The sequence below is a fragment of the Erpetoichthys calabaricus genome, chromosome 12, assembly GCF_900747795.2.
Source record: "Erpetoichthys calabaricus chromosome 12, fErpCal1.3, whole genome shotgun sequence".
In the NCBI taxonomy this organism is placed as follows: Eukaryota; Metazoa; Chordata; class Cladistia; order Polypteriformes; family Polypteridae; genus Erpetoichthys; species Erpetoichthys calabaricus.
In genome coordinates, this window is record NC_041405.2 from 4,903,484 (window position 1) to 4,931,462 (window position 27,979).

General features: G+C 42.5%; 1 protein-coding gene across 2 annotated transcripts; it reads left to right on the forward strand.

Moving 5' to 3' along the window:
• Positions 1–6: 6 nt before the first annotated feature.
• Positions 7–27,979, forward strand: prr14 (proline rich 14). 2 transcript variants are annotated; one of them, XM_028814943.2, is made up of 10 exons: positions 7–674; positions 12,022–12,226; positions 12,318–12,443; positions 12,887–12,927; positions 13,040–13,206; positions 17,335–21,745; positions 21,932–22,076; positions 22,213–22,325; positions 26,347–26,415; positions 26,651–27,979. In XM_028814943.2, exons 2-10 carry the CDS (start codon positions 12,041–12,043, stop codon positions 26,940–26,942), a joined length of 5,550 nt encoding a protein of 1,849 aa, XP_028670776.1. In that variant the 5' UTR covers positions 7–674; positions 12,022–12,040; the 3' UTR covers positions 26,943–27,979. The 2 variants fall into 2 exon arrangements, with proteins under 2 accessions (XP_028670776.1, XP_051790666.1); XM_051934706.1 differs by having other exon boundaries at positions 12,336–12,443.

The following is a 27,979-nucleotide window of genomic DNA, read 5'->3' on the forward strand; positions in this document are numbered from 1 at the left end:
TTGGTTGACACTTCGGCGGCCTGTGTGGGGTTTCATATCCAGGAGGCGACGAAATGGTTAACGCCAGGCTGCTTGTTTGTCTGCGTCTAAATAATTAAAAAGCAACCGGCCTGTCGCGTTTTTTTTCCCTCGCACCGCAGCTATTAACGGAAGGCAGGATAGTGCAGAGGTCGGAAGGGGGCGCCTGAGGGCTTCGCTGGGGTGGCCCCACCCTGAACAGAGACGCGAGGGAAGCCCGGCGCCGGTGGGGTATTAACTTGCAGAAAAAGTGCCCCCCTGTGGGGGCAAATAACGCGCACGCGGGTGAGCCGCTTGAAGCTTTTGGTACTCGGGCGGGAAACGGGGGAGCGGAAAGGGTGATGAAGTACTCCGGGGTGGCTCGGTGGGGCAAAATGGCAGCGTGTTGGTAAGAAGGGCCCCGACGCTCAGCCCGCTGAACCCACCAGTTATCACCAACACAACGCCATCCTTGCCCTCGCCCTCGTCTTCCTCATCCCCATTGTTGTATGTGGCGCCCGTGGCTTGCAGTTGGCGGGTGCCCGCTTTCTTTTTTTGCGACGAGCCTTGGATCTGGGAACAAAGTAACTTGGCTGTAGGGTACCTGCCTGACGCCCAACACTTGCCGGCTTTCCAGGGCTGTGACTCCTGACGTCTCACTTCGCAACGAAGGCCAGGTGAGTGCTACTTGTGTTGCTGTTGTTGTAGTCGCCTGACAGCGTGGTCAGTAGTGGCTAGCGAGGCAGCCACGCACTTTCATCTGTCAGTCGCCTGTGTACGATTGCCCGCTTGTCTAATATCGAATGTCTCCAGAATCCTCATCTCTTGTATTCACGAGTCGGTCGATCAGACCCCGTGTCTGGAACTTTCTTTCCTTTGAGTCCGGATGTCGACACCTTGCCCAGATTCTGGACCGTGTGGTTCGGGATACCATTTGAGGCAATAGTCGGCAATTTGTCCATCTGATGCTAGAGCAGGTTGCTGTTCACCTATTTGGCCGTCTCAAGCTAGTGAAGCTTCATCCTTGTGAGAGCCTTTCTGATACCCGTGTCCAGAATTGTCTGTCCCTTCCTTGTCTACGGGCGACTGCTCTTCTGGACAAGGCTTGATCCATCTGGTAGTTAGCACTGTGGCACATTCTTCTTTTTCTTTAAGGTGTTTGTCCATCTGATGCTGCTCACCTTTTGTGGCCATCTGAAGCCAGAGAACCTTTCTGATACCCGTGTCCAGAATTGTCTGTCCCTTATCTACTGGTGATTGTCCTGATAACGTGTACAATGCTTGATCCATCTGGTAGTTAGCACTGGGGCACTTTCTCTTTAAGGTGTTTGTCCATCTGATGCTGCTCACCTTTTGTGGCCATCTGCAGCCAGAGAACCTTTCTGATATCTGTGTCCAGAATTGTCAGTCTTTTGTCTGCAGGCGATTGTCCAGCTCATAATCGTGCACAAGGCTTGATCCATCTTGTAGATGACACTGGAGCTCTCTGTCCTTTCTATTCAAGGGGTTTGTCCATCTGATATTGGTGTACAGAGCTGTTTATTTATTCTCTTATGATGTGTAATGATTGTGTACAGTGATGTCCACCTTCAAGCTCCCATTGTCTGCCCATCTGATATTTGGGTGTAGAATTCTTCGTCTCTTGTACTGTCTGTCCGTCTGTTTGATAGATGGTCCTTGAAACTGCAATTTTCTTTGGGTGCCTGTCCGACTGACGTTTATGTAGTTTGTCTGATACCAATTTTCTCCCTGGGGACAAAGAAGGATCTACGGTGGCACCCTTGCTTAAAATGTCTGTGAAAAATGAGCAGAGGATGAACTGATCACCAAAAATGAATAAAGTCAAAGATGACACATTTCTTTAATATTTTAAGTAAGATCACATTTTCATTTCCATCATTCACAGGTACAAAATACCAAAAGAGTGAAAAGGGCCTGAAGCAAAAGTTTGGGCACCCGACATGGTCAGTACTTAGACTCCCTTTGTCACATATCACAGCTTGTAAATGCTTTTTGTAGCCAGCTTAAAGTCTTTCATTTTTTACTTGGGATATTTTTTACCCATTTGTCCTTGCAGAAGGCTTCTAATTCTGCAAGACTATTGGGCCGTCTTGCACGCACTGCTCTTTGGAGCTCTATCCTCAGATTTTTCAATGATGTTTAGCTCAGGGGACTGTGACGGCCACCACAAAACTGTCAGCTTGTGCTTCTTGAGGTTTTCCATTTTTAGATGTCTTTTTACCGTCAACCTTTTTAGATAGTGTGATGTTTGCTTCTAGAATTTTCTGATATTTATTTGATGCCATTCTTCAACACAAGCCGAAAGGTCCACCCCCATGCTTGGAGAAGTGTTCTTTTCCAGGAATTCAGCACCCTCCAACCCCAAACATACCTTTGCATATTCAGACCAACAAGTTCTATTTTAATTTCATCAGTCCATGGGACTTGTTTCCAAAATGCATCAGGCTTGTTTAGATGTTCATTTGTAAACCTCAGGTGCTGAATTTTGTGGTTAGGATGCAGGAAAGGTTTTCTTCGGCTGACTCTGCCCTGGAGGCCATATTTGTTGCTGTGTCGCTGCACAGTATATCAGAGTCTCCTAAGTCTTCCTGAAGGTCTTTTGTAGTCAAACAGGGTTTTTTTATTTGCCTTTCTAGCAATCCAACCAGCAGTTTTTTTTTCCAGGAAGTTTTCTTGGTCTTCCAGACCTCAACTTGACCTCCACGGTTCCTGTTAACTGCCATTTCTTAATAACATTATGATCTGAGGAAACCGGTACCTGACAACACTTTGCTGTCATATTGTAGCCTTCTCCTGCCTTGTGAGCCTCAATTCTTTTATTTTTCAGGTTGCTAGGTAGCTGCTTTGAGGAGTCCATGTGCCTGCTGATTGTTGAGATGAGGTCTGAGGAGTCTGAGAGTTTATACAGAATTTGACATTTGCATCACCTGGGGTTTTCTAACGATGACTGTGAACAAGCCGTGGCCCTAACGAGCTAATTAAGGCCTGAAACCACCTTGGTAAATGTTATGTGAGACCTCCAATATCTTGGGGTACCCAAACTTTTGCATGGTGCTCCTTTACTTTTTTTCATTGTACAATTGTACAAAACAAAAACGGTGCACTAATCTGGCGTGATATGCTGAAAAGAAATGTGTCATCTTTAACTTTAGGCCTTTTGGTGATCAGTTCATCTTCTGCTCACAGTAAGACATTTTAATCAAAGGGGCCCAAACTTTTGCATGTGTTACTCTATCTATTTCTCTTTCTCCTTACTTGTTCTTAGGACTCTTCTTTGACTTGCACTTGTAGAGAAATGTGATATTTGTCCATAGGACTGTCCATCTACTTGCTTCAATTATCTGTCCATCTGATTTTTTTGGAATATATCTTGCCATTTGGATGGGTGTCTATCTGATAAGTGTCGCTAGACCCCTTGCTTCTACTGTCTTCATTGGTCTCTCCTGCTGTTATTTATTTCTATATAGGGCTGTATATCTTTTGCCTTTTTGGTATCATTCTGTTACATGGCTATGTGACTCTCTTTCATTTATCTTCTAGCATCTGTCCACCTGCTAGTTTTGGACATGTCTGTCCATCTCTTACTTTCACATGTCTGTTACTTCTGTATGGGATTATCTCTTAATTTCATCCATCTGTCCATCTGGTATTTGTGTCTGTGTGTGTCTTATGTTCAGATGCCCACCCATCTAGGAGGTGTGTCTCCGGGATTCTTTACATCTTGTCGTCGTGTGTCTGTGTGGCTGATATCTGTGTACAGGACTATTTTTGTCTTCAGACTTTGTTCCATCTAATATGTCTCCAGGATCCTTGTCTATTGTTGTCATTTGCCCATATGAAGGCTGTCTCCAGGACTTTCTCTTGCCTTCAGGTGTCTGTTCATCTGATACTCGTGCACAGTACTCTTGGGTCTTTTGTCTGTGGATAACTATACATTTGATAGAGTGCCGTAGACAAGAACCAGTTCTCCAGCTCTGCTTTCTCCTTATGTTTACTTGAGCTTTCATCTGGTTTGCATGTAGATCTCCTAAATCTAGTAATTGTTTCCTAATTTTTGTTTACCTATTACTTAACACTTGAGTACAACTCCATTATCTTGGCTCTTCTTGTCATTCTGATTCTCGAGTATGTGTTGACTCTGTTTTTGCCACATTCTTTGACCTGTGTTACTTGACTCATGATTTCCCTTCCTTATCCAAAGCTGGTTCCTTTCACAATCCCAGCACTGCCTAATAGGCCCTGGCCTGTGAATTGGATTAAATATGCTTGAGGGTGTTATTTTATATTTAGTTGCTTTACTGTGTGAACCTTGAACCCGGACACAGACAGACACTGACTCCAAATGTCCCAAAACACACACGTTTATATACAACCCAACACCACAGTGCACAAAATAGCAACATTAATGCTCTCTTTCTTATTCTTCTGCCACCTCCAACTCCTCACTATCAAGCTCCGTCCACTCTGACTCCCCGAGTGGAGTGAGGCGGCCCCCTTTATACTGTACCCAGAAGTGCCCCAGGTGCTTCCTAATTAACATCCGGCAGCACTTCTGGCTCTGGTGGAAGTGCTGCTTGTGAGTTCAGCTCCTCTTCTGGCAGCACTTCCGGGTGTGGCGGAAGTGCTGTGTGCCAAGGCTCCGGAGCTGTCCTGGCAGTGGCAACGGACCCCCACAAGGTTGCGCTTCCCAGCTCCTTATCCATGGCCCTGATGCTCTCCAGGGGTGCTGCCCTCTTGCACCCCAGGAAAGATATTGCCCCTCTCCTGCTCTTTCCCTTCTCCAGGTGTCCCGGTGGGGCAAAGTCCCTGGTTGTCTGCCACAACTGTTTCTTACAAATCGCGTAGCTCCAATTGTTTTTTCCTTGCTAATGGTTGTGTTCAGTTGCCCGATTTTAACTCTGTAACTCTTCAAGTCCAGCAGTTCATGTATCTTTCTCTGGGCATTCAAATGTTTGACCTTCTGGTTTTTAAGTGTACTGTTGTCACACACACACAGTAGAAAAGTAAAGATGCATACGTGCACGCTCCCTCACTTACAGAGAAATCTAAACGGCTAAATAAAATGGTGTATTGCTTGCCAGAGTGAAGAAAAGAGAAAGTCAACCTAAATGATTGTTTCCTTCCTTACGGAGACAGCATGCAGTGAGTCTATTCTGCATTGCGTAAAATCTGTTTTAGTCATTTCTTGGGCTGTCTTCACCACTCTCTGTAGTGGCTGTCACAATGTGAAGTATGTATATCCCCCCCCAAATGCTCATTATATGATGTCAAAGGTCTAATAATGTTAGAATTCTCCTTTTTGCATCTCACGCTCATTAATTTGATTGGTTATCTGTGTGATCTGGTGGGATTTGTCCTTTTGTGCCAACATACCTCTTTGTCACTTGTCTGCCTGTTCAGTTGTCAGATCTTGATGTTCATCTTTTTTTTTTTTTTTTTGCATTCTGTATTCTGTTCTTTTTATTTTTATCTGACTGGTGTTTAGATGTTTGCCGGTAAGCTATAAGAATGTTTACTGGTTCTTTTAGTGTTCAGATTCTGTTGCCTGAGCTCAGATGTCTGTCTTTCTGCCACTGTCTGTTATCACCTTCTTTATCATACATCTTTAATGTCTGGCAGAAATCAAAACACCTGAGTCCATTATTTGTTACTAGCTGTGTTTGGTGTTTTTGCAGCTGTTTTGGAGTGATGCTGGAACAAACATACTACTACATATACATTCAAACTGCCTCTGTTATTTTTGTATTGATACAGCTGTGTTCTCATGTGTTGCCGGGTTTTTATTTCTAAACTTTGCTGTAAATTTTACTTTACGCTCCTCTGAGCAAGTGGCATACAGTTGCTCATTACAGAAGCAGTTTGGCCACGTGACTGCAAAACGCAGAGGCACCAGGAACTGCAGCTGTTTGAAGTGAAAGGGGTAATTTCAGGGGATGAGAACCATCTGCGGTATAAATATGTATGCAAGATCCTGACCACTTGATCTGTCCTTGCGAAGTCCTGGTCACACTGTGGGCCAACTTCAACCAGTTAACCTCTGACTTCACGATTAGTGACGGGGACCCGATGGAATCGTATTCACTAAGCCCTCGGCACCACTACATTGAGACACCATATTGACTACTGTACAGGTGCTGGTCATAAAATTAGAATACCATGACAAAGTTGATTTATTTCAGTAATTCCATTCAAAAAGTGAAACTTGTATATTAGATTCATTCATTACACACAGACTGATGTATTTCAAATGTTTATTTCTTTCATTAGTTGTCAGTTATAATCATCAACATTAAAAGTCCCAAATTCAGTATCTCGGAAAATTAGAATATCAATTAAGGCCAATGCAAAAAAAGGATTTTTAGAAATGTTGGCCAACTGAAAGGTATGAACATGAAAAGTATGAGCATGTACAGCACTCAATATTTAGTTGGGGCTCCTTTGGCCTGGATTACTGCAGCAATGCGGCGTGGCATGGAGTAGATCAGTCTGTGGCACTGCTCAGGTGTTATGAGAGCCCATGTTGCTCTGATAGTGGCCTTCATGTCTTCTTGGGTCTTCTCATGAATTGTTGGGTCTGGCGTATTGCATCTTCCTCATCACAATACCCCATAGATTTTCTATGGGGTTAAGGTCAGGCGAGTTTGCTGGCCAATCAAGAACAGGGATACCATGGTCCTTAAACCAGGTACTGGTAGCTTTGGCATTGTGTGCAGGTGCCAGGTCCTGTTGGAAAATGAAATCTGCATCTCCATAAAGTTCGTCAGCAGCAGGAAGCATGAAGTGCTCTAAAACTTCCTGGTAGACGGCTGCGTTGACCTTGGACCTCAGAAAACACAATGGACCAACACCAACAGATGACGTGGCACCCCAAACCATCACTGACTGTGGAAACTTTACACTGGACCTCACGCAACGTGGATTCTGTGCCTCTCTTCTCTTCCTCCAGACTCTGGGACCTTGATTTCCAAAGGAAATGCAAAATTTACTTTCATCAGAGAACATAACTTTGGACCACTCAGCAGCAGTCCAGTCCTTTTTGTCTTTAGCCCAGGTGAGACGCTTCTGACACTGTCTCTTATTCGAGAGTGGCTTGACACAAGGAATGCGACAGCTGAAACCCATGTCTTGCATACGTCTGTGTGCGGTGGTTCTTGAAGCACTGACTCCAGCTGCAGTCCACTCTTTGTGAATCTCCCCCACATTTTTGAATGGGTTTTGTTTCACAATCTTCTCCAGGGTGCGGTTATCCCTATTGCTTGCACACTTTATTCTACCACATCTTGTCCTTCCCTTCGCCTCTCTATTAATGTGCTTGGACACAGAGCTCTGTGAACAGCCAGCCTCTTTAGCAATGACCTTTTGTGTCTTGCCGTCCTTGTGCAAGGTGTCAATGGTTGTCTTTTGGACAACTGTCAAGTCAGCAGTCTTCCCCATGTTTGTGTAGCCTACAGAACTAGACCGAGAGACCATTTAAAGGCTTTTGCAGATGTTTTGAGTTAATTAGCTGATTAGAGTGTGGCACCAGGTGTCTTCAATATTGAACCTTTTTCACAATATTCTAATTTTCCGAGATACTGAATTTGGGACTTTCATTAGTTGTCAGTTATAATCATCAACATTAAAAGAAATAAACATTTGAAATACATCAGTCTGTGTGTAATGAATGAATCTAATATACAAGTTTCACTTTGTGAATGGAATTACTGAAATAAATCAACTTTGTCATGATATTCTAATTTTATGACCAGCACCTGTATATTTTAGGTTACTTTATCATTGAGTTATCCTCAGATTTTATGAAAGTACTAGCTGTACCCCGTGGCTGCACCCACATATTAATAAAAGTTTGTTGGGATGTTTGATACTCACTCGAGGATCCTTTGGCTGTAGCGTATGAGGCACGGCTCTCAAATAAGCTGGTAATTCTTGGGTGGTCGTCTGAAAGGAAAATCAATAATGACATAATATTACTTGATTCTTTATTATATGGTATTGCTGGGTATATTACACTAGCTGTACCCCGTGGCTTCGCCCACATAGTAATGAAACGGGACAAACTTTAAAAAATCAATAGACGTTGGCACTGTATCTAATCGAAAAGCACATGGCTGTGATATCTCTGCCAATCAGCAGCTACCCTCTAAAACACACGGAGCTCTGATCTATCTATCTATCTATCTATCTATCTATCTATCTATCTATCTATCTATCTATCTATCTATCTATCTATCTATCTATCTATCTATCTATCTATCTATCTATCTATCTATCTATCTATCTATCTATCTATCTATCTATCTATCTATCTATCTATCTATCTATCTATCTATCTATCTATAAATATAAAATATGGAGAGAGATGTAGATATACAGCGCTTGTTCCAACATCGGTCACAAATCTTATAGTACATACAGATAGACTCCAAGTCAGTTTTACTTATGTAGTGGTAACTGTTTCCTGGCTTTGCCTGGCTGTTATTTTCAAAGTCAATTGTAAATTTTAAAGCAGGGAGCATTCTTCTGTTTAGACTAAACAGTTGGTGTTTCCAATTCGTTTTGAATTTTAACTCATTTCTGAGATTATTAGTCTCGCAGGCCCAGCTGTGATTCACCAACGAGAATACTTGCCTGGGGACAGCTCATTATAAAGTTTTTTTTTGTAATGAATAGCGGTGAAATCCTCCTCTGCAAAGGCACCCACAGGGCTTCTTCTTAAAACACCTGCTTCCAATTCCTCCTGTCCATGCACTGTAAACCCGCTAGGGTTTCAGGGAGCGCACAAAAGAAACTGAATAAAAGACTGGGAGAAAATGAAAATCTAAAATTGCTGTTACCAGTTCAGGAGCTCAGTAGCACAAGGGTAAGAGAAGCTTAATGATTCATTTGTACATCGTAATGAGTGGTGCGACAGAACAGACAGACAGACAGACAGACAGACAGACAGACAGACAGACAGACAGACAGACAGACACACACACACACACACACACACACACACACACACACACACACATAGACCACTGCAGCTGCCTGGCTCCACGCATTTGAGAAGTGCTTCTGTCTCCTGTGATATCTTCACTGTCATTTTGACTATTGCAGCACTATATGGCATAACAGCAAACATATATGTGCTTAACTCTGTGAGTGTTGAATATTTTGTTTCTAAAAACAAGGCAAACAAAGCTAGGGTTTCACACTGAAATCAACATAAAATGTCTGTTGCTGCGTGCTGTGGCCATCAGTTCGTCAGGAGTATGCGCAGCTGGCTCACTGCCAGGCCGTCGTCTCATGGCTGGGGCGGTCACGGTCACAGTGCATCACAATCTGCTTTGTAGCTCTTGTCATTGTTACCGTAGGTACATCAGCAACATGATCAGCTAGGGACCGGTCAGCTGAAGCTGGTATGTCACATTTGTTTTCGATCACAACATTGGAGTTCAACATTTCGGCGATAATATGCAAAACGTTGTCTATGGAGTATATTTTGCTTTACTCATTCACTTCGATCTCTCACCAGATGTCGATGCCATTTTCGCTGGTGTTTGCTCCTCACAGGGAATCTTGGTCAAACCAATGAAGCTAACTTTCCTTCTAGCTAAGACGGTCCAACTAAAACATAACAGGAGGGTTTTCTCACCGTTTACAGTTGATTACCACCGTTAACCCCTTCTTTCGACTAAAGTCGACATCCGCCCTGAAAGAGTTCAAGTGCTGTGGCTACATTCTGGCGTGGCATGTGTTCGTTTTCAAAATGGACAGTAACATTAACTTACTTTAGTTATGTGTTTAGACGTGCAGTCAGAGGGTGGAAGTTGTGCAGCTGCATTCGTTGTTCTGCTGGCGTCATTAGGTGAATTTACTGATTCGGGTGTTTTGAGTTCTGAAATGTACATCTTCTGTGGCTCTTCGTTATCTTAACGACAGGCTTTTTCACCCACTTTTGATGCAGTTTGACACATCTTTTTTTACTTTTGAATGCATATCTTGCAGTTCATATTTTCTCAAACATAACTGGCAGTTTTTTAAACCTTGCATCGACTCCAAACTATTGGCATAACTGACCAATAGAGAGCACACACAGCACCAGTGACCCCGTATCATTCACTTTTGTCACTAGTCTATTGATGCTTTCAAGTGCCAGTGTATAATCTGATGTTACAGAAGGGTCTTTCCCTTGCAACATGTTATGATTGTTTTTAACATGTGCAGTGTGTGCACATTTCTATGTTTAATAGGGGTCTTTTTAGAGGACTTTACAACTGTAGACAGTTCGTCATGTTCAGAAGCTCACGCTCTGTTGGCTCAGGGTAATGAGAGCACCATCATTCTTTACAATTTGAGTCCTGCCTTCATGAGGCGTTGGATTGGTTTGGAACTATGACACTCAGTAAGCCATCTACTTGTCCCTACCCAGTTTTAAGCAAACTACCCTCATGTTTGTCTTCATATGTATATATTATTTGTCTAGTGGGGTTGCGCCTGCTGCTCAGCAGAGTCATACTTGAAATACAACAGAGACGGACAAGTTGCAATGGTTTCTTTTAATGGGCAAGACTCAAACCCAGATTCTCTACTTGAAAGACAATCACGCTAGCCATTACAGCATCATCAGAATTGGCGTGCTACTATTTCAAATTTGATGTATTACTTTTGAAGCATTCCATACCGTTCATTCCAACCCTGGACCATTCCTGCTGCTCCCACGTTGGGTACAAGGCCGACATCATTATGTCTGTCTTATGATAAGGGATACCATTGGGCCAAATTTTAAGTGTGTGGCTTGAGAAATAGAGCTGTGCAGAAAGAACTAACTAATACAACTATATTTATTTCGAGAACACATTTTCATACAAATGATGGAGCTCAAAGTGCTTTACAGCATGAAGAAAGGGGAACAAAAAAGAAAGGACAAAATATAAAAATAAGACAATATTAATTAACATAGAATAAAAGTAAGGTCCGATGGCCAGGGAGGACTGGAAAAACAAGCCAAAAAAAAAACTCCAGATGACTGGAGGAGAAAAAAAAAAAATCAAAAAAAAATCTGCAGGGGTTCCAGGCCACAAGACCACCCAGCCCCCTCTAGGCATTCTACCTAAGATACATAGAAATGGTCCATTATAGATAACAGGGATGAAGTGCTAGTTCATCTGACACTAGTGTTTAGTATCCTGTTCACCGTATTCAGGCCTGTCTCTTCAATTAAAATATCACAGGTGTATGTCTTGTTTATTTGAGGGATTAAACAAGTGCAGGTCCCATTTATTCATTCTTTACCCTCGTGTTTGTCTGTATGGTTTCAGAGAGTAAGAATCTGCTTTTTTTTGTGTCTGTTAAAGTTCATTTGAGGCTAAACTTCAGATTATTACTTTTGTAACATTGGGTTTTGTACTCTCGTGCCACTTGTCACAGATCTTTCCTCTCTCTCTTGTTCTGGTGTTTGCTCTTTCTTATCCGAAGCTCCAGGCCTCTGTCTGCTTTAAATATCTTTTTAATATCCTTCTCCATCGGATTCCAATGCCGGTTTCTGTCCTTCCACGACAGTGGCCAGCAGGTTTGAGTCTGCAAGTCTTTATCTTTTCATATGAGGTGCAAATCTTTGTCTGTCTTGAATGCTCAGATCTTTGATCGTCTGAGGTCTCTGTCACTCTTGCCAATGTACAAGAGTATGTCCTTTTTTTTTTTTTAATTTGTCTCCCTTGCCAATGCCTTCCTTACACACTGCTCTTTCCATGCATTTTGTTGTGCTTATTTGGAATGTTTTACTGCATTTTCCATTTTACACTAATCTTGAAAAATCACTTTTGTGGCCATTCAGTCTCTTTCTCTCAATCATATTTTGTTTAGCCTTTTCAGTCTGTCTCTGTCCAGGCAGACACTTATGTCCAGCGCCTTGCCTTGCACGTCATTTCTACTTGCAAGTCTTTCTCAATATTGTTCTATGTGCCTGACCCCCACACAGCTGTGTTCACTGTCCAATTTTTTCTTTGGTGTTTCTATTAGGTCCCCTAAACATGGGATCATGGCCACCATGTCTCCTCAGAAGAGATGTCATGATGACAGGACTCCTGAAGTGACAGGTCAGCCCTTAAGGAAAAGTCCTCGTCTGTGTCCCAGTTCAGAATTGGAGACTGGTGCTGAGCTTTCAAAGGAGAAGCAGCGGAACCTGAGGAGACGAGCCAGGGTTCACTTTGTGCCTCCTCTGCAGGTAAGAAAGAAGGCAGGGCTGCTAGATGACCATGTGAGTGGCTGACAGTGCAACCGTCTTTCCCTCCTGTCTCGATTTCAATTCATTTTAGTTTTGCTGTAATCAACAGGGTGGCTTGCTGGAGCGCAGTCCCCGGTCATCAGCCAGGCTTCCCTCTAAACTGCAGCATGGGAGGTCTCCAACACTGTTGACATCCAAGGAGCAGGCAAGACATAGGGTGAGCAAGTCCTGGTATTTTATTCCTTATATACAAGTTGCTTCTTTCCCTCCTAGTGTTTCTAGCAGGTTTTTAACGGTTGGCTGAAAGTGACAGAGTGGATTAGCAGAGAAGTGAAGCATTCAGAAAGACACTGGTTCCATTTTGCGCTCCATTACCTCCGTACAGTATCGCTGCGTTGCCCCAGGGCCAAGTTAGAGTGCGGTAGAATGCTGTATCTCTGTCCTGAATGGCTACTGTGAAATCTGCACAAGTGGGGATATTAATTATTGCTTCAAAAGGTGGCCTGCTGCCATCTGAGCCTGTCGCACTCTGTTCCATGTTCTCTTTACTGATTTCTGGCACACAAGGGTGTTCATTTAAAACAAAGTAAGTTGTTAAAGTTGCCAGTCCAATTACGTGCACAGCTTTTAACACTTGTGTCTCTTTTGTTTGCCATATAGAGGACAAAGATAGCGGGCACAAGGAAAAATGAGGATGTAAGGTGGGTTTTGAGTCTGACAAATACTCCCGTTTGGTGTGTGCCATCAGGCCTCTAAGAGGTGCATAAACACATGAGATTCATTGAGTTCAGCTCTCTATGCTGTTTTTTACAGGCACAAAGCCAGCAAGACCGTATCTCATAAAATGCCAGTAGCAAAATGCAGATCAGGTGAAAAATCAAGACAGGAGAATGGACCGGATAGCTCTAGCTGTCTTGGGGATCACCCAGAAAACTGCCAGCAGGGCATTGACGTGGAAGCCGAGCTACAAACAAATCCAGGTGAGAGGCGAGGATCGAGTGTGGAGCAATGGCTAATGTGTAATGAGGAGGGAAAGGGGTAGATGGAGAGACAATAGGGTACTAGCTGAAAACCCTGAAGGTGTGGTGCAACTGCTTTGAGATCTTTTGTACTTTGCATGAAAGTAGGAGCACTGGCTGACCTCTTTTTGAGAACTTGGCTGTCTTTACCCTGACTACTTGGCATGGTGCCTAAAGAATTTTTGCTATGTCTTCACTGATTCTACAATCGGATGCATGGTTGCTTCCTCATTTACCTATAAACAAAGCCCCAAGGGACATTGGACATGTTTTTGTTTTCAAAATATTATTTTTAAATAGAATTAAAACAATCTCTAATGGGAATGTTTCTTAAGACAAGCTTGAATTTAAATAGGGTATATGATTTTAATTAACTTATAAATTATGAAGAATTTCAGTACGGCATGCCAAGTCAGTGATGTCGTCTTTTTTTGTTTCCCTTCCAAATCTTGTTTGTTGGAGAGCTAATGCCTTGGGGAAATAAAGCCCAATAACACCAAACATGTGCACTGCCTATGAATAAGTTCAACTAGGAGTGACCAAAATGTATATCACTGTATAATTAGATATTTGGTTTCAGTCAATACTGGTATGATGCATTTGTATATACGTTTGAGACTGAAAGTTATCTCTCTATTATTTAAAAAAATCCTGCAATGCGACAAGACTTTTTCGAAGATTTTTCAAGTCCCACGAGTTGAGACCTGGGCCATGAGATTTTTTTCAAGTCACGCCCTCTTCTCAACCATATTCAACCACGCACGCGGTAATCTCACCCCTCATTCGTGTGAATGCTTTTGTCAGAACACAGTTCTTGCTCTCTAAGCTCTTATAGATTTTAACATTTTCCTCACTTTTTAAGTTCCTAATTAAAGAAGACGTATTCTGTCCAAATCTTATTGAAGAATTTCATCCCGAAGGGTTATCAATAGAAGAATTGAGTACATGGGTAATCCTAGCACTGAGAAACGAGGAAGTCAAAGAAATTAACGCCAAAAACAACGATTGGTTACACGGCAAATTGTTTAAATGCGTATCAGTAGACTACGCTGAAACAGTTGGTGATGGTGCGGAAGATGAAAACATCAACTTACAATATCCCGTAGAATATCTACAACTGTTAACACCATCCAGTCTTCCACCGCACGAATTAGTGTAGAACGAAGGATGTATCCAAGAAAGGTAATGTAGTCCATCTTCAGGGGATAACATTGGACACCAAAAGAGATCTTGATATGCCATTCGTATTAAAACGTTAACAGTTTCCCGTTAGAATAGCTTTTGCAAAGACTATTAACAAATCTCAGAGCCAAACATTCGAAAAGGTAATTTTATTTAATAGAGGGAAAGAAACAAAATTCAGTCACGGGCAGTTATACATTGCGTTGTCACGATGAAAGTCCAAACACAGAATCAAAATCCAATGTGATATTGAATTAAAAAAACTGTTTTTACTGAAGTTTAAGTTTAAAAAGTATTTGTGTGTTCATTTCAAAGCCAAACAGAACAAAATCGTATTACATAACGAATAACTCTTAACGTAACATGAAATATAGTTTACTTTCACATTATTATGTTTTACTCTTTTTTAATATGGTTAATTACTCACTGTAATGTAAAATAGCTCTATTATGCATATGTAACAATTCCCATGAAAATAAAAATGTGTTTAAATTGTACAACCGCATCCCCATACGCAAGAGACAGAACCACAAAGAGGCTGCGCAGGCAGGGGGGTTGGCGAGCGAAGTGAGCAGGGGGGCAAAGCCCCCTGGTTTTTTTAAAAACAAAATTTACTGCAGGTGAATTTAGAATACAAAAAGACGAGATCCCGTGCAGTATTATTGCATTCACTAAACAACCTCATCAGGTAGTGAGGATATTAACAAATAACCTAACCCGCCAGGGCCACTTAAACACCTGCACTCCCACCCGCTCTCCACCTGACCTGGAGTACTAAGGGGAAAGAAAGAAGCGAACAATTAAAATGTTACATGGTATCTGTCTATCTATCTATCTGTGTTTGCTTTCAGAAGGTTTTTCAGCGATTACTACCTCTCAAAACACGTCATGGAAGCATTATTAATCCTGGTCAAAGTTAATTCTAAATGAGTTAGTTCATTAAACTGGCCATTTGGAGGTATTGAGATAGAGCTGAACTTTCTAGATTCTGATTAAGATGTAAGGAATATGAGGAAGATTATGATTGATTATTTTAGAGCGGTCCTAGGAGATGAGTTTTCAAAAAGAGAGTACTTGATGGCAACGCCTATGCATATGCAAAATGGTCCCTATTTGTACTTGGAAACAAAGATGGCAAACACGATCAAGCTAGAGCTTCATAAAATTCCTCTTTTTGGAGATACGGTATAACTCAAGTAATGAGTGTGATTGTATACACAGATAAAGATTTTGTGCCGATAGTTTTAACATTTTTTAACTGGCATACCAGTCCATTGATGAGGTTTTTGATGAGGGAAAGGTTGGGCAGCAGTAGAATAAATGATTTGGGTGATGAGGGGAAATTGAACAAAACGTTAAGGACTTTCAAAACTCGACTTGATGTTTTTTTGGAAGAAATAAGTGGATAGGACTTGGCGAGCTTTGTTGGGCTGAATGGCCTGTTCTTGTCGAGAGTGTTCTAAAAGAAGATGAGATCGATGATGAGGAAAAGTGTGCAACTGATATGTGGCAAGAGGAAAGTGACATTAAAAATGAAGCTGGATGTGAAAATAGTGGATTACAGACAGGGAAAAAAAACATATCTCCTTGTGTTTTGTCATGACAGGGTTGTAGGGTGATTTTATTTCCGCATATACTCTTTATTACATAAACCTTAAAAGAATGCCCCAAATCCTGTCCTCTTACTACACTGTCAGGATTGGCTGCTATTGTACTTCAGTTCCCCATACCATTTCTTTAATATTTGTAACCCTAGACAATTAGTGCCAGAACAGGTAGGAGAGAAAGTTGCATATTCATTGAGCATTATTCAAATAGATAGTGCCGTAAACAAAAGCAAAATAAAATGTGAATGCCATACCACCTGGCTAGGTGTTTAGTCTTTCCAGGCGGCTCATTTCCTGCATTGCTTGAAGCATCAGCAGTAACTCAGAGCATTTTCAGATTCACTTCTCCCTCCTCCAGTCTCTCTCATCAGCTCCTTTACTGATTTTTTTATAAAGCGTATCTAAGTGTGATGTGGTCGTCCTGTCTCCAAGACATGCCATTTTTTAAATACAATTTCTTTTTTCCGGAAAGTGCTTTCAAAGCTCATATGCTTCTGCTATTATGGTCAGGAGGATGTAGTGAGGTGTGCTTGTGTAACTCAGAAGCAGGTGGTTATAAGAAGTATCCAGAGTTCGTAAAGCTAAATTCATGTTTCCAAAATCCAGTTTTGCCTAACTCTTTTGACATCGTTAATGGGAACCAGAAGCACATGTTTGTGCAGCTTTTGAAGCCATGTGTGTATTATGGTAGCAGTCCTGCATTATACTTTTGATTTAAACCGGTTGTTGTTATCTCCTGTCAACAAACATGCATAGCCAACCAACACCCTAAACCTACAATGTAAAATAGCTTATTGCATTGTTTACTTAAACTTATTATCAAAACGTTCAGATATTTCATATGCAAACGCCAAAGCAATAAAAGAATAGAAACGTTTTACATTTGCATTAGCAAAGTAATATGGAAGCTGTTTTAGCATACCAAGTTGTTTCAGCATAGAAAGGAATAAAGAATCCATGTAAAGGTCTGCTTTTAAACGTCTCAAGTTTTGTTCTGTTCTCCAAGTTCTTCAAGGCCAAATCAGATGATTTCAGAATTATGACGTGACAGAGATAACCCATGTAATGAGTGTTTTTGTATATACAGATAAAAAGCGATGTGGAACATTGAAAATAGATGGGATTGCATTGTACACTGTGTTTAACGTTCGTGGCATGGGAGGGTGGGATTGGATGTTTGTATTGAGAGGTAGTGAATGAATAATGCTAAGTGTATTGGTATTGAATGTAAAAGGTGTGTGTGTGAAGTGAAACAGATAGTGAATCTTTCTTACTAGCCCTGTATTTGTGTCCTCTCTAGGAGTGCTTGGCGATTGTGACTCGCAGGTCCACCCCGTTCCAGCTCTGAAACGATGGGTCATGGGTCCCCTGTTCCAGTCTCTGAAGTCCAAAGTTGCTAGCTTTACTGAGATTGTTATGTCACCTGTTCGACTATTTAAACCCAGTGACGTGCTGGCAGAAGATACCTCAAGGAGCCCACGTGCGACGGAAGAATTGTTGGGTGGTCTTGCAGCAGACTTTCGGATACCGGAGAGGCCTTTAAGCCAGGAGTCCATTGCCTCAAAATCACCTGTGTGGCTTGAGGAGACATGTGAATTAGACACAGGGCTGCTTCTGGATAGTCCAGATCTGTCAGGTTTATCTGAATCATGTGATGAGTGTCATGAGTTCCTCTCTCGATCTTCAGACAATGGAGAAGACTTGAAATTGAGTTCAAGGCCTTCCAGAAAACTGAGGGAAACCAATGCACTATTGTCAAAGATCTCTGTTTTTGAGGAGGGCTTTGAGCTACAGTCAACAGCCATGGCCTCTTTAAAATCTCAAGAAGAGGAGGGGAGGTTCTGTACCTCCGACTGCTCAGAAGCCTTTATTGAGGCAATTTCTCAATCTCCAACATCCCACGGCAAAAGTAGTATATGTCAGACGCCACCTTTGACTCCGAGAAAGAACAGAACCAGTAATTTGCCTTCTACAACCCCTAGGAAAAGAAGTAGCTCTCCATCACCTTCAGAAACTCCTGGAAAATGGAGGAACTCCCAGTCATCTCCTGAGACCCCTAGCAAAAGGAGAAGCTTCGAGCCTTCTGAGACACTTGGCAAAACAGGCGGGTCCCAGTCACTTGATAATTTGGTTTCAGCCATAGGGTCTGAACTGCCAACAAAACAATGCCATGACGAGAAGAAGAGTAGGATGCAAGCAGAACTGTCAGTATCTAGAAGAAGCTTTCAGTTAGTAACGGACATCGAAGGGTCAGAAACCCCAAAAACCCGAGGGAGAGAGAACTGCAGCAACTTGCAAGATAAAGAGTCAGACTTACCAGTCACAATGAAGTCTGACTATATTAAAATGGTGTGTAGGACCCCACTGCGTAGTACCATGGATCATCAGGAACCTAGATCTTGTGAGGACTTCTCAGACATGCCGGTGGTACATGGGACCCACAAGGAGTCTCCAATCATCACTCGTAGTAGCACCATCTCGAAGGAGACAAGGAGACCTCATTCTTCTGGGAGGAAAAATGCACTTTCCCCAGCCAAGCTGCACTCTGAGGATGGTTCCCCAAGACAGAAGACACTTCTTGATTCAAAGCAAAGACTATCGGGCAGATATGGGAAACTGTGTAAGAGAAACCAATCATGCACTTTGAGCGGCGTGTCCTTGGGTAGTGTGAAAGCTTCCAGATCCTCTTTAAGAAGATTGAAAACTCGTAAAATTGTCTGCAGGTGTTGTGAGAGCCCGAGGAACAAGACACCAGGGTCCTTACTGGCATTGAAGTATCACAGATCAGTTCAGAATTCGCAAAAACTGGGACAGCTACATACAAGTGTAAGACGAAGCCCCAGAAAGGTGGATATTTTGTCTGATTTTAAGTCCCTTAGATCTGGAACACTTATCAGAGTATCTCCTGAACAAAAGATGTTGAAACCACCAGTGGTAAGAAATCTGTCCTCCACTGCATTTAGCACACAAACTGATGCAGAAGGAGAAAGTTCACATCATGTAGAAGTCACCATCCACATTGCAGAAGAAGAAGGTGTTCAGAAGCCTGCACAGATTGACCCATCTTCCAGAGAAGCTTGCGAGGAAAAGATTTTGGGAACACCTAAAACTTCTAGGAGTTGTACAGATCTCTCTCCTCCTGTTAGATCCACCAGAAGAACTTCTCTGCGCTTAAGATCACTCCACAATGTGACAAACTGGAGGGTCTCTTCTGTTACTTTCCCTGGAAGCCCAAAGCGTGTAGTGGGAGCTGCATACCTTCATGGGGTCAGTCAATTGCACAACAGAGCTAGAGCATCTTATGAGTTTTGCAGAAGCCCCCAGAAGATGGAACATTTCCTGGACTTTAAGTCCCTGAGATCTGGAGCACTTATCAAAACCTCTTCTGAAAAGAAGAGGTTAAAACCGTCTGCAGCATTACATTTGTCTCCTGTAGCCTTTTCAATTGAGCCCACTAAAGCAGGGGATAGTCCTTCTAAAGTGGAACATGTGTTCCACCATTTGGACACGACCACCACCCCCCAGATTATTGGTGAACAAAGTATTCAGAGATTGCCCGAGACTGATCTGGCCTCTGCACAAAGTGGTGAGCAGAAAAATTTGGGGGACTTGGGATTGCCTGGAAGATTGGCAGCTCAGTCTCCCTCTGCTATATCCGCACAAAGTTTTATCCCTCCAGGTAGAGAGGATAAAATGGAAATGAGGAAAAGCTCTTCTGGACATTGCAGCTCACCACAGGATTTCCCTGAACGGAGCGTCTCTCCTGAACAGCCTTCTGTAAGTTCTCCTGGGAATTTGCAGTCTGTAATGGGATCTGTATGCCCTCAAAGGAAGGCCAAATTGCACGGTGCTGACGGACACTCTTCTGAACTTCGTAGAAGCCCCAGAAAGGCTGTCAGCTTGGACTTTAAGTTGTTGAGGTCTGGAGCACTTATTAAAGTAACTTCTGAAGGGAAGGCTTTGAAGCCTCAAGTGGTAAGACTCCTTTCTCCTACGGCCTGTTCCACGCAGTCTGATAGATCGGGAGTTAGCTCTCCTTTGAAGGAAGACAGTCTTGACCAGATTGTGAAAGGGAAGCATATTCTGGAGCCAGCAGAGATTGATTCATCCTCTAGAGAAACTGGTGAAGAAGGAAGTTCAGGAACATCTGCACCTTCAGTAAGCCCTCCTAGAGTTACTCGAAGATCCCTCACGCTGTTGAGACAAAACAACGTGGATCCAGAAAATAGGACGTCTTTATGCTTTAGGTCACCAAATGTAAGAAGTTCCTTAACTTCACCCAGTGGTACACAGTGTGCATCAGAGACCTTGTGCCATCATAGAGACATTGATTTGCACAGTGAAGCTAGACTTTCTTCTGAGCTCCCAGGAAGCCCCAGAAAGGAGGGTAGCTTGCTTGACTTTAAATTGTTAAGATCTGGTGCGCTTGTTAATGCATTTTCAGAGCACAAAACGGTGTCAAAACCACCTGTAATAAAACATTTGTCGTCTTTAAATACCTTTGACCTGTCAGGTAAAGCAGAGTCTAGTTCTCCTCGTGTGGAAGTTATGTTACACCGTTTAAAAGTAACCACCTCGACTGTGGATGTTGAAAGCTTTCAGAAGTCGGCAAAGGTTGATGTCTGCCTAAAGGCAGCTAGTGTGGGAACATCAGGATCGCCTCCTGCAAGATTCACCAGAAGATCTCTAACTCTAGGAGAACAGTGTGGCAAGGAACTGGAGAAAAGCCCTCCTTTGCACTTTAGATCACAGTGTGATGAGACGAAGTGGAGGCCCTCCTGTCATTCTGGAACTACACTCAGCAGCCTACATGTGTACTGTCCCAAGGAGGATGAATCACAAAGTGGAGCTGGACTGTTTTCTGAGCTTCTCAGAAGCCCAATTCGGCTTGCGCGTTCAAGAGAAGCCCTCGGTCCACAAGGAGAGCTTACTTCTCTGGCTGTTACTGCTCTGTCTGAAGCAGAGAAGCCTGGCCTACAGCACAGGCTCCGCAGAGCCACGCCATCTCCAAAGCAAGAGTGGGGTAAAGGGAGTGGTTTTAAGCTGAGGTCTGGAATCAGCGAATCAGCTCAGAGAGTCCAGAATACCCCTGATGATGAGGATGTGGAGGGTACTGTTTTCCATTCAGTGCCATCTCCCAGAATGCAACTGAGGTCACGGGTCAGCCCTGGAGGGGAGGAGAGACATTTATTCCTTCAACAGGCAGGCATGTCAAGCTCTAGTAAAGTGGAGACCGCTATTACCAGTTCTAGAAAAGCCCCAACCCTTATCCGCAGCTACTCCTGTCCTGATTTTCCTTCCTGCTCTCCCGAGTCTCTGTTGGCTGTGCTTGCTGGCCCTCCTCTTGTCAAGGTTGTCCCCCAGTTGCTCCAAGATGCTTCCAAGTGCCCTCGACTGCGGAGGCACACTGTCTGTAGTTTGGAGGTGGAAAGAGAGGTTGCCCCCTTGTGTCTGCGGAAAGAAGTTTTCCCGGGATGTAACCAGGGACCTGCAACCCGCCATTCCACCTCACCGCTCTCTACACTGGCCTCTTGTTTCCTCTCCAGTCCCCTGGCATTTTTGTCCCGTCGCCATAGCCCTGATGGCGAGGAAGATGACATTTCCCTGCCCCCTTGTCTACCACCTACTTCTTCCACCTCCCCCAACTTCCTCTGTTCCAGTTCTTCTCCGTGTGTCCCAGGAGGTCACCAGTCACCTGTTACCCACTGCAGGTACCGTCCTGAACACCTTTAGTTTGTCCATTTTTTTCCATGTATTTCTGTCTGTCTGTCTGTCTGTCTGTCTGTCTGTCTGTCTGTCTGTCTGTCTGTGTGAAGATGGGAAGTGGTCCCTTATGTTTCTGTCTCTCACTGCCAAATTCCATACTGACCATTCTTTGTTTCTCTGAACTTTTTCAGTCCACAAACACAGCTTGCAGAGTTGTCAAGCTCAAGGGAAAATGTGGGATTTTGCCAAAGCAGGAAAGAAATCACAACCACCCCAGTAGAGGAGGAAGACGAGGGGGAAAAGGGGGAATTTCCATTGTTGGACTCGGACATCAAGGTAAGTCTTGCCAGCCTTGAATCTCAAATAAGAGGTGCAGCCTGACAGACGGACATGGCCACACGTGAGGAATAACCATTAAAGAGAAGGGTGTAGGGTTGGTTGGTTGAGCTTATCTTCTTGGGTCATCTTGCAGGTGGACTGTACAAGCGAAGGTACGAGAGGCAGAGTTTCCCGAATTCGAATTAGGAAGACACCCCCGAAGACACCAACCAATCTGACACCTATGGGCCTCCCCAAAACAGTCAGGTATTGTAACAGTCAGCTATTATAACATATTGTCACATGTACAGAGTACAGTGAAATTCTTTAATGCATGTCTGACCAACATGCAACAGGTCACCACCTTTCATATGTTTATAAAACATTATATAAGAAAGGCGTATTGAAAATTTGATACAACAAATACAACTAAAATAAATACATTTCTCATATAGACTGGGGGAACCTGATGACACTGATCCCCTAAACCAAACCCCACAAAAATGACATTGAAGAATAAAAATAAAAAGTAGGGAAGAAACAACTTGCTCAGTAATACCTCGATTAATGAATTCTGTGAGAACAAAGCTCCTTTATAACGAAGTCTGCATGAAATGCTAGAGGATTATGAAAGTCCTTTTGCAGCCTTCTCACAAAGAACAGTTGTCATTCATGGTTGATATTGTGTGGCCTGTAGAGCGCAAAGTTTTTATGCGCGAGTGCTTAATTATTTCAGGCTTACCATAGTTGTTCATCTATATAGATAAAATCGTAAGTTACTTATCTGTTTGTGTGCTAATCATACAAAAACGGCTGAATTGGTTTTCATGTGTGTTGCTTTTGCTCCAACTAGATATATAAGTCACATGGTAAATCTGGGAGGGGGCAGCCCCAAAATCAAAAATTGTAGTCCCCACGTCAGTGCTATCAGGCAGCAGGAGTCTGCTGGGTCTGATGGGAGGAGATCATCATCATCAATGCACACAAACATTTCTATTGGCCCAAGCAGGAACCTGTCTAAGACCACAGGTACAGTGTTTTTCCTCTCAGCTAATTTGGATAACAATTTCATTACCTCGCTGGATTATTTTTACATTAGGAGAGGGTAAAGTAACTTTAGGCCTGTCTCAATTGCTCAGATAATGGAATTATACTAATGTGTTGATTCAGACAACACTAGTTTTACCAGGGGTCATTTTTTTTTACAGAGTTTTTATAGAACACTAGCTGTGAAAGCTATAGCCGTGCTGTAAAAAGCCCAACTTTTGAAATTGAAATGTAGAGATGTCAGGTAATTGAAAGGAACCACTCTAGTGTATGTATGTGTGTGTGTGTGTGTGTGTGTGTGTGTGTATATATATATATATATATATAATACATATATATATATATATATATATATATAAATACATATATATATATATATATAAATACATATATATATAAATATGAGTCTAGGGGGCTTTTCTTGCCAACCCCCGGGTTTGGTTATCCAGGTACAATTTAAAGAGATTGTTAGTTTAATTTCATTCATTTTTTATTTCTTGATATTTGCCAGTAATAAAGCTGTAGTGAATGAGTTGTTCCCCCCCAAGTGGTGCAAGTGCCATGTTGCATGATCTGCTTGCCGCACTACACATCTTTCATTTAAAAGCCTGTACAGCAGCTGTCCTTTAGTCTCACTGCCTTGTCTCTCGTGACGTCAAAGTGCCTTCCGAGAAGATCACGTCTCGTTTCCCTTGTCTCCCTCCCAAGATTTTTTTTTTATAATAGAGAAATTTCTCAATCTTTACTGAGATGTGAACGGGCAATGAAGGTCCCCCCCAGTAATAATTATTTTACCCCTCCTCTTGATATGAAACTAATCCCATTCGAATAGAGTACATCTTTATGTCTCATCATTTGTTGTGTGTTGTGTTGTGTGTGCTGAATTTCCATAAGAGAGCTGTTTTTTTTTTTTGTTTTTTTTTTGTTTTTTTTTACACCTGGGCAACACGAGTAACTTTGGCTAGTATTTTTTTTTGTCTTGTATATAAAGCTCAATGTGGGTGTATATATTTGGTCTTCATGAAATTCCAGATCCTGGGTCCAGTCTCAACAAAATAATGCACACATGCATTGATAGGAGGAAACCATAGAGTACTTTGGAACTGGACATTTTGACCCTGTGGGCACCTTTTTCTTATTGTGTTTTGTTTTTTTTGTTTGTTTCTCTCCATTTTTACTATATTGAGTTTAAAGACAGTTCCACTTGATGGCTCAGACCAAGTAAAACACCAGAGCAGCTTGAATCCAGACAAAAGGACCAAACCTTAAAATGATTTACCTGGGCAATGTCAGGGACTACTGCTAGTAAAGTAATAAATGTAATTTACTTATTATGTTAAAGTAATCTTTTTAGAGACTAAAGTGCAACTTCGAGGGTAGAAACCATGTAGCAGAATCTTTTGGGTTAGCCACCTATTCATGAAAGAGACAGTGCAGAGCTTAGAATAGTACTCACTGGTAAACACTTCAAAATGCTTCTCTGCTCTTAAGGTCTTTGTAATCTGGTGTGGCCAATCAATGGTGAATCTTCTTAAGGGTCATCTCAAAGAGTTGAGGGAAGTGAGGCAGATGGTGTTGCCTCTGTGCCTAAATATCTGAAGAGCAGCCGTCGGCGTGAAATATCTGGGCAGTGAACAAGGCAGATGAGAGCATATTGCATGGCAGCCAACAAGGACACGAGAGACCATAGATGGCAGCTGTGCTACACCCAACCAAGCAACTACACTCATCACCCCCAACCCCACCCCTCCATTGTTGTTACAATATGTATCCGTACTCCGTCTATGTTAAATCTACCTCAGTTACTAATGACACTTTTTTATAACACACAAATCCTGGAAGGCATCTTCTTTGTTAAACAAGGTATCACTGAATAGGAAAGGATGTTGGTAGTATGAACCCTCCTTATACAGAATCCAGGTTTGGATGCTAATAATAAATGATCAGGTATTGAAACAGAAGCATGATTGATTTTAGCTACTGAGTTTTCAAGAAGAGTAAGTTTGTATAAAGATGATAATTTCCCTGCGGTGGGTTGGCACCCTGCCCGGGATTGGTTCCTGCCTTGTGCCCTGTGTTGTCTGGGATTGGCTCCAGCAGACCCCCGTGACCCTGTGTTCGGATTCAGCGGGTTGGAAAATGGATGGATGGATGGATGGATGATAATTTCCATGAAATTACAGAAAGGGGCAGGTAGGCTAGGATTAATTCTGCTGCAATTGTTCCTGTGACTAGCCAGCAAGATGGTATATTTGAAACAAGAAAGAGGTGAGGAGATAACCGAATGTCAGAAGTCACAATATAAACAAAGACGAGAATATGGACAACCAGAAATGGGGAAACTTGCAAATATTCCCTTAACATGTGAAGAAAAAAGTTCCTAAAACATTTGGGGGGGTGCAGAAAGAACAGATGTGGTCAGAGCAAAGACACATGAGGTACCATTTATGGGAATGATGTTACATCTGGACAGCTTCATACCAAGTATGCCGATTGTTTGGATTTCTAGAATCTAAGGCTATCCAGAATGACAATATATCTTCTGGTGTATCGCATAACTACATGGAGTTAAGAGCAAAGGTTTGTAAGAAGCTTCATTTAGCACTGAATGGGAAGAAGAGCATAGCATAGCTTTATACAGGATGAAAACATCTGAAAAGCGCTAGGAAGTGGATGTTTGAGGGAAAAGAAGACATATTTGGGACTCCATGTGTTTTTCTGAATTGCACATAAAGAAGCAAATGAAGTAGAAGAAGAGCATTCTGTAAGTTTTAAGGCTTCAAATGTGAGGAGCCCAGACTCGTCAAACATGTCACCAAGGGAGGCTATGCTTTGCTTCATCCAGCCTGGGTAAAAGATCCTGCTATAATGTACAAAGCACCATTCTAGAAATTTAGAAAATGCCCCTGGGGGAAATCAGCCTTAAATATCTAATGTCAGTTATCAAGTACACAAAGTGTTAAAAATTAATAAAAAAAGGAATTTGTTTAATTCAGGTGCGGTGGGAGAGAGTTTTGTATGAACTGCCCTTTTTTGTACAAGGTGGGATTGATGGTGGGAAAGTCATGCATGTATTGACTGAATATTGAAGAGATGGTGACAAAGTTCTAAATTATCAAGGAAAACATGAAAGTGGCGTATTAAAGACTTTGGGATTTTAAGTTTGAAAGGATTTGGAGCGGTTGTGTCTTGCTGCTTATATGAATGAGCAGCTTCATGATCTGTGTGCTTACCTCTACAGGTTAAACAAGAAAAAATTCAGCCTGGAAGAAATTTACACAAACAAGAATTTTCGAATGCCTCCAGAAGGGTGAGTGTCCACCTGCCGTTATGCGACTGCTCTGCATCTTATTTTGAGTTGCATGTCTTGAACCCCACCCCATCCTAACTGGTGCTAGTGGGCTGAGCAGGTTGGTCTTGACATGTAGACCTACTGCCCAGGACAATTCCCATTTGGTCCATTGAAGAGATCCTGGAAATGGACAAATGGGTTTGTATCATTTGATTCCCTTCTGCTGCCTGACGTGTACCTCTCCATCCCACAGCCGCCTGGAGACGATATTTGAAGAACCGGTCAACAGCCGGAACGGTTCAGTTTGTCTGGTTGGCCAGCGGCGGATGAAGCGAATCCTAGAGTTCCCAGACCTGGGTGCACCTAGGAAGCAGAAGCGGACTCTAAATGTAACCACAAATTCCAAGAAAGGAGGTGGTGCCAGAACACGGCGGAGTAATGCCGTCCAGCAGACCACCCGGTCCCTGACCTCAGAAGAACTGGACACCCTCCTCTGCTCCAAGCTTAGTGAACTGGAGAGCTGGCTGGAAAGAGATGGCGTGTGACTTAAGGCGCTAGAAGTAGGGCATCATGTGGAGTTGGGGATGGCAGTGGAATGGAGTGAGGTGGGCTGGGGTGGGTTGTAACTATAAAAAGTAAATAAAATTAAATGAACCCCCCCCCCAGTGTAGTTCTTACAAAAGGCTTGACTTTTGGTAACCTTTCCTGCCTGGGATCAGAGGCCCCAACAAGGAAGACAGCAGGTACAGCCTGGAGGAGGGATGATATTATTGGTGGGGTTACGATAACGATGGGGGCTGGATTTAAGCGGACGGCTACTCCTTTACTTCTCTATCCTTGTTCATAGGGTCCACCAGTGTCTCTTATTTTGCTCTTTCCATAAGTGCTGTATGTTTTTCCATTACTCTTGCTGTCGCACTTTTTGCTAAAGGGAGTCCAGCTGGGGCCGAGGACTGTGCTGTCCAGTGTGCGTGATTGCGTGTGTGTGATTTTTTTAAATTGTTTAAAACAAAGTAGGAAAGGATATTGAGTTTGGGAGTCATTGGGGCACCTGCAGTTTGGAGGAGGCACGGTTTGTTTAGCAGCCAGCATGTCGGTACATTTTTTTTTTTTTTTTTGATGATTTCGGAGTAGGATGGGTCAGCTGGCACAACTGGCCAAGTTAGCATACCAGTCTTAGGGGGCGGGGCTTAAGGGAGGCTACTGGACAATTTTAGAAAAACAAGCATACTGGGCGACATTGATTTATTTAAAAAAAAAAAAAAAAAAGTTAATAATACAAACTTGAGGATGTTATTTAAGGTGTTGAATGTTTCCTTTTATTGTATATATAACTATTTTTATAAGCATCCAAAAATAATATTTTTTGACTAAACTAACAATTTTGTTCTTAGCCAAACAATTAAGAGTTCTTTCTGTTTCAGTGTGGCTCTATCATTGAGAGATGGAAAGGTCTGTTGTAGTTTTTATGTGTTTGTGGGATTTTGGGGTGGGGGGGGGGGGTGGCATCAGTTTTTAAATAATTGTCATATATTGTTCAGTCTGTCAAATCTTTATTAAATAAGGAAAGTTTCAAACCCCA

Bases quoted from the DNA above. Each gene is read 5' to 3' on its own strand.
- prr14 (XM_028814943.2), top strand. From the start codon at position 12,041: ATGGCCACCATGTCTCCTCAGAAGAGATGTCATGATGACAGGACTCCT. The intron at 12,227-12,317 runs GTAAGAAAGAAG...AATTCATTTTAG, and splicing joins ACTTTGTGCCTCCTCTGCAG to TTTTGCTGTAATCAACAGGG. The intron at 12,928-13,039 runs GTGGGTTTTGAG...TGTTTTTTACAG, and splicing joins AGGAAAAATGAGGATGTAAG to GCACAAAGCCAGCAAGACCG.